The sequence below is a fragment of the Zootoca vivipara genome, chromosome 4 (genome assembly GCF_963506605.1).
Source record: "Zootoca vivipara chromosome 4, rZooViv1.1, whole genome shotgun sequence".
NCBI classification, from domain to species: domain Eukaryota; kingdom Metazoa; phylum Chordata; class Lepidosauria; order Squamata; family Lacertidae; genus Zootoca; species Zootoca vivipara.
Window position 1 is genome coordinate 83,680,149 of NC_083279.1, and position 12,544 is coordinate 83,692,692.

The 12,544-nt window shown below is 47.7% G+C and overlaps 1 protein-coding gene across 1 annotated transcript in view; it reads left to right on the forward strand.

The window, feature by feature from the left end:
* Nucleotides 1-953: 953 nt before the first annotated feature.
* Nucleotides 954-12,544, forward strand: part of PDGFD (platelet derived growth factor D) — a 148,336-nt gene continuing 136,745 nt past the window's right edge. Inside the window, exon 1 of the mRNA XM_035115660.2 lies at nt 954-1,795. Coding sequence (XP_034971551.2) covers nt 1,666-1,795 — 130 coding nt within the window. The 5' untranslated portion in view covers nt 954-1,665. The remainder of the gene's footprint in view (nt 1,796-12,544) is intronic.

Genomic DNA, 12,544 nt, shown 5'->3' on the forward strand with positions numbered 1-12,544 from the left:
CGGGATATCAAATCCAAACTCTTCTTCTTCTTCTTCTTCTTCTTCTTCTTCTTCTTCTTCTTCTTCTTCTTCTTCTTCTTCAGGGAACACCACTTTTTCCTCAGAGGATGCTTGGGTTGGACTCGATGACTCTCAGCATCCCAATTCTACGATTCTATGACAATACTGAACTGGATGGACCATCGGTCTGGCTCACTATCAGGCAACATCCTACAATTATATGGAGCTCACCTCAGGCTAGTCAGGGCCTCTCAGCCTACCTTGCAGGGCTGCTGTGTCAATTAAATGAGGAAGGGGAGAACCATGTAGGCCACCTTGAGCTCCTTGGGGCTGAAAGGTGGGCTAGAAATGCGTCAAATCCATCAAACCTGGACGTCGCCACGTCAGCTATCTCTCTGCTGCATCATCGAACCATCAATTGTAGAGTTGGGAAAAGAGGAGCCAACTCCTAGGGCCCAAGATCCTTTTGACACCCCCAATAAAATATTTGACTCCCCCCCCCAGTTGATGGGCATTGCCATTCAAATTGTGTGTGTGCACCACAATTTGTGATAGTTTATTTAGGGAGGGGCGTACCTCCCCCCCCCAATATTTTATTCAAGTTAGCACCCCGGTTGAAAGGGACCACAAGGGTGATCTAGCCCAACCCCCAGCAATGCTAGAAACTTTTGCCCAACGTGGGGCTCAAATCCACGACCTCGAAATTAGGCGTCTTATGTTCTACCAACTGAGTTATCAGGGAGACGATTTGCGGATTCCCCAACCTTCCCAAGGGACTGAGAGTTTGCTGGCTGCTGGGATCCCTGAGAGGTGATCTCCACGCAGGTTGCCCTGAAAGCAGACGCCTTCCCTCCCCCCCGGGTCCGGCTGCTCCGCCGCCTCCCTTGCCCCCGTGGCCAGAGGCGCCGGGGCCGCCGCCGCCACCTCCTTTCCTCCCTGGGGCGCCGTGTCCGGCGCGTTTCCCTTCCGCGTGCAACAAAAAGAAAGCGAGCCAGCCAGCCAAGAGCTCGCGATCGCTCCTCCAGACCACCTCGCCGAGCGCCTCCGGCCCCCCCGAGCGGCGATGCTCGGGCGCCCGAACGGGAAGAGAAACCCCCTCGCCGGATTCTGAGCGCTCCCTGCTCCACGACGGATCTGGCAAAGCCTGGCGCGCAGCGCAGACGCGGGACGGGGCGCGCGATCCAGCCTCCGCAGCCCTAGCGACGGCGAGGGGGGCGTTGCGAGCCTGCCGCTGGATGAATCAGCTCCACCCCACCCCCTGCAGAGTCTCCGGAGCCAGATTTCTCGGCAGGATCACTTCCCGCCCCCACTGCTTAAGTGGAGCTGCCGGTGGAGCGCAGGGAGCCTGGAGGGGTGGCGAGGAGGGCAACCTGTCCGTCTGCCCGCCTCCCTCTCTTAACTGTTGTAACTTGGCAAAGAGGTTTCCCACCTCATCGTCCCTGCAGCCAGCCAGCAACTTTAGAGGGGAGGTGGGCGAGGAAGCGGGGAGGGGGGAGTTCATTAATGTTGGACATCATCGGGGCTGAGTTTGGAGAGTCAGCTCGGGAGTGGACAGAGAAGGCTTTAAAGCGTCGCGAACGGGGAGATATTCCATTTGGAAGAGGAATCCGTCCTCGCTCTTTTTTTAAAAAGTAAAGACTTTGTGCTAAGCAGCAAGGCGTCCCAATGCAACGGCTTGAGCATCTCCTCTGTTACGTTGCAATCTGCGCCAGCTTTTGCAACCGACCGGGCTCCAGCGCCGGCGCCCAGAGCGGATCTATCCGAGCCTTGCGCGCTTCGAACCTGCGGAGAGATGGTGAGTGTCTCTTCTTTCTCCCAACTTTTGCTCCTGATGTGTGAAACTGACCGGGCGCGTTGTGAAAACGCGCCCCCTGGACGTTCTCTCAGGTGGTGCACTTGCGAGAGGAGAAGCATAAGAGAGGGCAACTGGAGTGAAGGGATGCAAGCAATTCCTACGCCTCAACGGACTTCTGAGGCTGCTTGAGGCTGCTTGACGCACTACAGGTTGCACTAGGAATGGTCATGCAAATCATCGCTCACGCGATGCACGATCTCACTAGGATGCCATGTGCAGGGTCCCTGATGGCAACACGCCATGCACAATGCATTGAGTGCCTCTCCCCCCTCAGCTCACCTGCATTCAGTGGAAGAAATGCAGAACTTTTGAAGCAACTGATGAAGTGGTGTCTGGTGTGTGAAAGTAACAAATGGCAAATATTTACGGCCGGCACTACAAGATTGGGTTTTGTGAAGCAAGAACTGTCTATGGAGCTCATCAGCCTGGAGAGCTCAGTTGGTTAGAGTATGATGCTGATAAGGCCTAGGTTGCAGGTTTGATCCTGGCATGGGACAGCTGTATATTCCTGTAGGTAAAAGGGTGGCACTGTGATGTAAACCACTGAGCCTCTTGGGCTTGCCGATCAGAAGATCGACAGTTCGAATCTGCGCATCCGAGTGAGGTCCCGTTGTTCTGTCCTAGCTCCTGCCAACCTAGCAGTTCAAAAGCATGCCAGTGCAAATAGATAAATAGGTACCACTGTGGTGGGAAGGTAAACAGCATATACATGCGCTCTGGTTTCTGTCACAGTGTTCCTTTGTGCCAGAAGCGGTTTGGCATGCTGGCCACATGTGGACAAACACCGGCTCCCTCAGCCTGAAGCGAGATGAGCACCGCACCCCATAAGTTGCCTTTGACTGGATTTAACTGCCTAGTGGTCATTTATCTTTACTTTTACCATACTCCTGCCTTGCAGGGAGTTAGACTCTACAATTCTATGATTCTGTGATTCATAGCAGCTGCCAGCTGGCCATCTTCTTGCTTTTGGCTGCAGACCTTGTGTGTGGTGCCCCACTGAAAGGTTTGTTTTCCCAGCATAGGGCAAGGCTGTTGGCGCTCTGAGGAACAACTAGAGGTAGTTTTGCAGAAGGCAGACACACACACACACACACACACACACACACCGTGTCTTTCACACAAGCACACATATATACTACTCCTGCAAAGATTGCAGCAGCTGTTGTGCAGCCCATATTAGTTCTGAAGTTGTGTACATTAGCTGTGTGGACAGTTGCATATCCAGAAACATAGATCCATGGTCACTGGAGGTTGGATTAGTTGCATGAGTCACACACATGGGGCCACATGGGGCCACATTCAAACATTACAAATTCCGATATGGGGAATGGTTTCGTGTAGGAAAGTGCAATGCAGTCAGGGTGTAAAGAAATTGTCACACACACACCTGGCAGCCCTAGATTCACTCTGCATGCATGGGGTACACTTGCATGTGGGGTACCTTCACTGTGCACACATTTTAAAGCCTGTGGGTAGAACATGAGACTCTTAATTCCAGGGTTGTGTGTTCAAGCCCCATGTTGGACAACAAGATTCCTGCAGTGCTGAGGATTGGACCAGATGGCTGTTGTGTCCGCTCCCAACTCTACAATGAATCTCTTATTCTATGTTATGCACAAGTTGAAGCCAGCCAATGCACATATCCACAGCAGATCAGACACATGTCGTGTCATTCACACATGCTGAGTTCCCTGTAAGTTTCACACATTTGCTCCATGGGGAAGTCTTTTTAGGAAATTGCAGTGTGTGAAGCAGCACAAAGATATATCCTTATGTCCATTAAGTGTTGGGAATCCTAACAGTAAGCCTGAACAGATCTCCCCAAGGCTTAAGTCATGTGCTGAGACTCAAGCCTGCCCATTACAAGCTTTGCTGAACCGGTGAAGGAGCCACTTCCCAGCAGTGAAGTGCATGCTTTGAATGCACAGGATCCCAGATTCAGCTGCAGGTATCTTAACCTGGAAGATCTCAGGGAGCAAGGCCTGAGTTTCCAGAGAGCTGCTTTCAATCAGAGTTGTTGGTACAGAGTGAGTTGGACCAAGACTCTGACAAAGGCAGCCACATACTGTATGCTCTCGTGGCCCATAATTCCAGATGTATTTGTTTGGCACACTTCCTTATTTTACAGGCACTGCAATCATCCCTGGCTCAAATTCAGATTTGGCCAAAAATATGCAGGAGTTTTGCTTTCCAACCAGAGTTTTTGAAAGTGTGGTTGCTATGGTAGCAATCGTGCTCTGGCCCTCTTCAGGAATGCAGGACTTTTATCTGAATTTACCAAGAGAGCATGGTATATTATTAAAGAATATATTTCCGACCAAGGAGAGCAGGGGCTGCAGTAAGTGGCTGAAAGTTGCTGCTCAGTGTTGACCTGGATGTCAGAGAGGATGGCTTTTTTATTTTATTTTATTTTTGTGCTGTTTTCTGCCATCTCCTCCAGGAACAGGAGGAGAGCCCCACAGATCAAAGATCTGTGGAACCACTGGCTGGCAAAGTTCTCAGTGCAAATTCTGCAACATTTCCAGGGATCTTTGATTAAAGAGATCCTCTGGATTGTGGCTAATTTCTAAGATGGGAGATGAAGGGAGGACTCACAATTATGCCTGGAAGCTTCCCTCTGATCTACAATCACAATCCCTCTAATTTTATGTGAGTCTGCATATAAGTGGGTGTGTCTGTGGTGTACATGATGAAAGGCACTCTTTCTTTCTTACTAGTTCCCTTTAAGATGGGTCCCCGTTCCGGACAGTTTAGAGCAGAATTCCAAAAGCTGGTGTCCTCCAGATGTTATTGGGCTACAACTCCCATCATGCATGGCCGCAGGAGAAGCAAGCTGGGGATAGGAGTTATCATCCAAAACATTAACTGATTGGAGGGCCAATTCCAGTGGTGGCACCTGAAGAGGAATAGAGTAGCATTTATGCAGCTTCTTTCCAAAACCCTTGAGAAACTTCTTTCCAAAACCCTTAGGAAGGTTCCAACCTGAATAGAATACAGCGGGAAAATTGTAAGGAGATCAGAGGACCAACTCCTCATAAACTACTTTTCTCCAAGAGCCTTATAGAAGTTCTCCTAGATGGTGTACACTTGATCAGAAGAGAAAAGGTGACAATACAGGGCTGTGTTGGTCAATTCAGATACCTGCTCTTGCGCACGCGCGCGCGCGCGCACACACACACACACACACACACACACACACACTTATCCCTTGGAAACCCATTGTGGATCAATGAGGATGTTCTACTAGGAGAGATTCAACGCACTCAGTTCTCTCCTTCCTGGATTCTCTCCTTCCTGGAATTTCACAGCTTCTTCAAGGTGTCCTACATTCTACAGACAGCCCACTCACTCCAATGACTAGCAATCTGGAACTGGTTGTATACTATTCCCTGCAGACGTTCCTGAGCAAAACCATGGCACAGAAAATAAACTCTATGGCTTTGTCTGCTCTGCAGTTATTTCTTTAACAGCATTAAATTCAGATCCTGTCTCTACTGGCTGTTTGTAAAGCATCAAGCAGAAAACAAGAAGACTCGCTTGATCTCGTGCTGGGGGTTTGTCCTGTGTGTGCACATACATGTGCACCAATTGTTTAAAACTGTCTGAGTAGCAGAAAGCTATTCCTCATTTGTGGGCTGCCTCTCCACTCGCCTGCCCCTGTGCTGCCAACTTTCTAAACATTCGTGTACCAAGCCTTGAGTAAACCAGTGTTGCAAATTGCTCACTTTTCCTTGCCTACCCCAGCCTTGCACAACTTTCCTGAGAATGTTGCAGCTGCAATTTTGTGGCGTTTTAAGGCTCCTTGTGATTCAAGCACAACAAAAGTTTTCCTGGGTGAGCTATTCTGTTTGGGGTTTTTGTTTCATGGGGGGGTGCGGGGGGGGGGGAGTTCAAGTGGAGGAAGGAATTCAGGAGGGGAATACAGCTGTGAATGCAGCCTACCCCCCACTGTGTAAATATTAGGCATTCAAGCCTTTACAGCTGCAAACAGCTGGAGTCCAATACTTCTCCACAGCAGATGTTTACTAAGGGAAGCCCTTGAAGGAATAGTAGCACTTAAAGGTCTCAAACAAGGTCTCAGAGGTTGCAATAGGCATATTATCTCTTCGATGGAGATAATTTCCATGGTCAATGAGTTTCTTCTAATCTCTAATCATTTAATGCCACAGTCTTTTAAGAGCAGAAAAATAATAGGATCTTCACTGACTCTTGGCTCAGCATTTTTTAGCTGCATGCTATTAAGGGAAATTTTACTGGTTGAGGAGCAAGATAGATGCTGCCTGGCATGGGATGACCCCACACCAATTAGTCTTGTGTTTTGCAAGCTTTGCTGCCTGCATTGATCCTATGAAACCTGGAAGACACGCTCCCTTCCTTGCAGGCCTTTATCCACCTGGCCTGGGAGGGCAGGGCCCTGCTGACTCCAGCCACAAAAGCTGAGGCTGCTGAGCAGACACTTGTGCTGAGGTGTTGTTGGGGTGGGTGTGTCATAAGCCACCTTGAGCATGGGTTTAACTATGGAAAGGTGGCATAAAAATAAAAAAGATGGATGGATGGGTGGATGGGTGGATGGGTGGTCGCCTTCCATCGTGCAGATGCCAGGAAGCACAATTTAAACTCAGACCACTTGTGATTGTCAACGATGGGAAATTCAAAATGAGAATCCACGTGAGAGCAAATGGGCTGTGATCATCCATCACCCCATTGGTTGCCAGGGTTGATTTGGCTGATCCGAATGTCTGGGCAGGTGCCCTCTTGCCCCTCCCTCACTGCTCCATGCACATCTCCCCGGAAGTTATGTTTTCAAAGGGAAAGAGTGACCATCCTTTTCATCTTATTTCAGAGTGCCCCATATTTTGGTCAAGGGTATCTGGGCAACCCAATCTCAATGCAATGAGATTTCCCCTTGGGAAGTATTGTGCCATGAAATCCCTAAGCAAGGAGGCTGTCTGTAGAGGGGGTGTACTTTTTGATGGACTGCATGGCTACCCTACTGTCAGGGTTTGTTGTGACTACTCTTGAGTAACGACCGTCCACATGCTTGTCTTTCAGACGTTTTTATTGGTGCACATTATTTACAGTGTAACGGATTGCTCATTTCATGTCTACCCGCTCGAGTCAGATTCCTGCACTAAACTCTTCCGTGTTTTCGACCAGCATAAAAGCCTCGGAACTGAGAAGCGCCTCCCTTTCCTTCTCTTTCCCAGTTCCAGCGTCGGAGGTACTGGTCTTCTGTCTGCCCTACTCCTGTCCACTCTTTCCGCCTATCTCTCTTCCTGCCTATGGAGCAGGGGCTCTCTAGTCCTGCCAGAGCCCTGGCACTCCTTCTCCGCTTCCTGACTCACCTCTTCAGACCCCTCACTCTCATGACTGCTTGGAGACGGGCTGCTTCTGATTGGGGGGGGGGGTTCTCTGTAATCCCTCCCCCTTACATCTACTTTGGACAAATTACCATAAGGACACAAGAAGACCTTGCTGGGTCAAGGCAACGGCCCATCCAACCCACCATTTTGTTCTCTCAGTAGCCAACTGGTTGCCTATGGAAGTCTGCAAGCAGGACATGAGCACAACAGCACTCTGCCCACATGCAATTCCCAGCAACTAGTATTCAGAGGCATAAGGCCTCCAACAATGGAGGCAGAACATAGTGATCATGGCCAGTAACCATTGATAGTCTTATCTTCCATGAATTTGTCTAATCCTCTTATAAAGCCATCCAAGCTGGTGGCAATCACTACCTCATGCGGGAGCAAGTTCCGTATTTTAACTGCTTACTGTATGAAAAAGTACTTTTATCAGCCCTAAATCTTCCAACATTCAGCATCATTTGATGTTCAGGAGTTCTAGAGTTGTACCTGCAGCCATTTGAGCACAACAGAGACCCCATCACTTGACATGAGTCAACAGTGTGATGCAGCAGCTAAAAAAGCCAATGCAATTCTGGGCTGCATCAATAGGAGTATAGCATCTAGATCAAGGGAAGTAATAGTACCACTCTGGTCAGAACTCACCTGGAATACTGTGTCCAGTTCTGGGGACCTCAATTCAAGAAGGATACTGACAAGCTGGAATGTGTCCAGAGGAGGGCAAGCAAAATGGGCAAAGGCCTGGAAATGATGCCTTATGAGGAATAGCTTAGGTATGTTTAGCCTGGAGAAGAGAAGGTTAAGGAGTGATATGATAGCCATGTTCAAATATATACGTAAAAGGATGTCATATAGAGGAGGGAGAAAGGTTGTTTTCTGCTGCTCCAGAGAAGCGGACACGGAGCAATGGATTCAAACTACAAGAAAGAAGATTCCACCTAAACATTAGGAAAAACTTCCTGACAGTAAGAGCTGTTTGGCAGTGGAATTTGCTGCCAAGGAGTGTGGTGGACTCTCCTTCTTTGGAGGTCTTTAAGCAGAGGCTTGACAGGCATATGTCAAGAATGCTTTGATGGTGTTTCCTGCTCGGCAGGGAGTTGGACTGGATGGCCCTTGTGGTCTCTTCCAACTCTATGATTCTATGACTCTGAGGGCATTTTTACAACAAGGGAAGATGGCCAAAGCTCTTTCCTAGGATTTCCTAAAATTCTCACTGTACTACTATTTTGTTCCCTTCAGCTACATGATCCTCAGCAATGCTGTTAAGAAAAAGCATTTTGGTTAAAAAGAAAATAAAAGATGGGGTGGCAGGTTCATATTAGCCTAAGATCCTCTTTGGCAAGGAGAAAGTTTGGCCTTTATCCCAATAGCTGTCACCTTTATTTCTGGCTTACAAAAGAAGAGTCCGTCTAGTGCAACATTCTTATAACAACGGGCAGCCAGGTGTTTCTAAAAAGCTAGCAAGTAAGGCTTATAGGTAAATAGTAAGTATGGGGGGAGTAAAGAACAATGTGGTATAGTGGTTAGAGTGCCAGGCTAGGACTGTGAATATCTGGATTCCGATCCCTAACCAGCCACAATACAGACTGGGTATCCTTGAGCCAGTCACGCTCTCTTTCAGCCTAGCCTTCCTCACAGGATTGTTGTGGTGACACAATACGGAACTCTTCCTTGAGGGACAAGTGGGAAGCACTGGGCAGAAATGTAACGAGCAAAGCACTGGGCCTGGAGACAGTGTTACCATGACAACAATGCCTCAAGGACCGCCTCTCCCCATACAATCGTCCTGGATTCTGTGTTCAGGCCCTTCTTTGTGTGCCTCCTCCTTTGTGAGGTCTGGAGGGTGGCAACACGAGAATGGCTCTTTTCTATAGTGGCTCCCCATTTGTGGAATGCTCTCCCCAGGGAGGTTTTCCTGGTGCCTTCATTGTAAATTTTTACATGCCAGGAACGTCCCACTTCAACCAGGGCTTTGGCTGTCTAATAACATACAGCCTTTTAAGTGTATCTGTGAGAGGGGGTGGGGTATTGTTTTGTTGTTTTGGTTTAATGATATACTTGTGTTTTATCTTGCATTTTAATTCTGTGATTCGCCCTAAGATCTTTTGATGAAAGGTGGTATATAAATTTAATAAAACAAACAAACAAACAAACAATGCTGGCCCTCTACACAAGGGCGGCCCAAAATACTTCGTTGCTTGAGGCAAATGATAAAATGCCTCCCTCGCCAATTCTTCGTACAAAAACTGACCTGAGGAGCAGCTGAATCTTATTTCAGCAGTACTTATAGGACAGCAACTTCCAGGACAGTGTGGTAGGTTGGTGGAGGAGCTAGGCCAGGATGTGTAGCACACAGAACTTTGTCCTCCAACACCTCACCCCTGCCCATTCTGGCATCTGCCACCTGAGGCAGCCACCTCACTCCAATGGCAGAGCTTCATGCTCCGGCACCGGGGGCGGAGAGCAGGTGGGGGCAGGGCTGGCATGCATTCTGTGGGCATGGCACACCGCCCGCAGAGGCATAGTGTGCGTTCTGGGGGCGGGGACCGCCACCCGTAGGAGCGTGGTACACGTTCTGGGGGGGGTGCCCAGCGCAGAGGGGGGCAGCCACGATGGCGCCCTTGGGATCGCGCTGCCCGGGGCGGAGCGCCTCTATCGCCCCCCTCCTATGCCCCTGCGTCACTCTGCCCAGTAACAGGGCCATCTCTGCCTCTATCTCCGACTCTGCAATGGCCTGGCTCCCACTGCCTGAGATAATGGAAAGTGAGTACAATGTACCTCCTTCCCTATACAAAAGGCAAAGAGAGCCGCTGCATGACCAAGGGGGGATCATTGCAAGACACAAGCCCGCCATTTAACCAATGTATAAAAATGCACATCTTTACTCGTTTTTGATATTCAAGCCATGCTAGAATGCTATCCTCACCCACCCAGATAATTTGGGCAAACGTCAGACCAATGTGTGCCCTGGCTTTCCACTCTCCACATCAAGACATGCTGGCAGAAAAGATACCTCCTTTTGCCAGGGTCACTTTCTGCATTTCCAGCTGTGTGGCGCAGTCTTCCTGTCCCTGGCCTGATATCCACCATCTAGCTACGCCAACATAGTTTTTGGGACATCCTGTGGTGTCCTAACTTCTTACCTGGGAATTGCTGACATGGAGAAGATTAGGCTTTTAAAAAATATTTTTAAAAATCTGCTTTGAACATAGGTTTGTTTTTTTTGAAGGGTCTGTCCTGAGCATGTTCCAGCACTGCTACTTTAATTACAATCCTAGGACAAAACCTAATTCAGTGAAATACTCTGGGCTCATGTCCAGATTTCAACAACCTTAATTTGCAGATTTGCAAAGACATCTCGAGGGGATCCAGATCTTTTGACTGCAACAGAATACCAAGATTAGAGGTTGGATGCTCAAAGGCATAAAAGGGAAGGGAAGAAAAAGGTTCTTTCATAAAATGGAAAATAACAATTTGGATTACTGTTGCCAGTAGCCTTTAGACAAAAAGCACCCCTTTTGATAGGTGAATAATCTGAATAAGGAAATTCCATGTATCCTTTCACCCACTGCAAACCTTTCATGTACAAAGACATGAACACAAAAGGAAGTACCCAGGGGGGTCAAGCTGGCTTATGGTTGCTTGAGCCCAGCTGGCAGACATATGCCATGGGCAAAGGAAGGGTTAAATGAATAAACCAGCCCTGGTGCCCTGGAGATGTTTTGGACTACAACTCTCATCAGTCTTAGCTGGCATGGTCATGTTTTCAGACTACAACTCCCATCAGCAGTGAAAATGTTTCTGAAAAGCATCGCTGCTCCCATTTTAGTTCTGCTCTGTCTTCAAATTGTTATGCCCTTCCATAAGTTCTCCCCTTACTTCGGCCTGGGAGAGGGATCATTGGGCTGGTTCAGCTTTGGGTTGGGGGGGGAGAAAATTAATTCAGCTAACATTTCTAGGCAAACCTACCGAATTCTCAATTTCTGAAACCGTAAGCAAACCAAGACACAGCCATCCTTCGAAATTCACACTATCAGAATTTTGCAATCCAGTTTTCCAGCCACGTAATGGATACAAAATTGCTTATGCTAGGGCAAAGTATGCATAAAAATACATGTGTTGCTGACAATACAAAATACATTATATAAGTGGAGGGTTGCTTTGCACAAAAGTGTAGTAGACAAAGTTGTGCATATGAGGAGAAAGTAGCACAAAGATGTGGCTGAATTTCCGTGAGGATTTGTTTCAAAAATTGGCAAGCTGATGTGGAAATGTGGAGAACTGAACTTGCGAGTGGAAAAACGAGAAGCGGAGAGAAACCAAAATTTACAGATCCAGCCATCTCTAGTTCAGACTATGGTTTGGCACTATGATGAGAACCTTAAGAACCCCCAGCCTCAGGCATTTGATCCTGGTCTCCAGTCTTGACCTGCAAACCTTAGTTTGCTTGTTTTAGATGAAAATTCGGAAACAGTGGTTTGCTTGAAACCAGAAAGAGAGGGATGGGATCACAGCACCTGACAGGAAGAGGGAGCATGTAGGCATGCAAGTTCTTAACACTGCCCCCATAGCGCCAAACTTTTATTTTGCAAGTCTGAACCAGTCCCTTAGTGGTTTAAGTAAGGCTGTCCAGTTAATAGTTTTGCTGAGATTTGCACGGATAATTTCTCACCTACAACATATGTTCATTGCATCACTACTCTACATTAGCTCTTAACTACATCGCTGTCTCAGAGTACTAAAGGAACCAGGGAAAATCACAAATCTGACTCAGCTGTAATCAATATAATGGAGTTCCACAAAGGATAGGCAGTGACTGGCCTGTTTTATCAGATAGATGTATATCACGCGAAGGCAGATATTTCAATTATAAACTCCCCAGTCAGTTTCAGAGTTACAGCGACTTTTAACAGCTGAATGGTATTATCAGCACCAACTTTAAGAACCCCTTAAAAATAACTTATTTTGATTGCAGTGTTGCTTTCGTTCCTTAGATGCATAATTGCATTCTTTATTTCTGAAAGGGCCAGCTGACTAAGGCCAAAGGCAGCAGATGGACAATAGGAATTAGCTGTAGAAAGGGATAAGCAATACCTCCTTTCCTGAATCCCTAACAAACTATTCCACCTTGATCATGCAAAGATACGTGCATATCTTCTTAATCATAATCTTTTAAGAGCACAATCATCTGCATGTCTTGCCAGAGCTAAGTCCCATTGAGTTCAAAGGACCTCCTTTCATTTGATTGATTGATTGATTTTATTTATTTCCTGCCTTTCTCCCAGTAAAAGAGAGATTTGCACTAGGAGATATTTGCACAAAA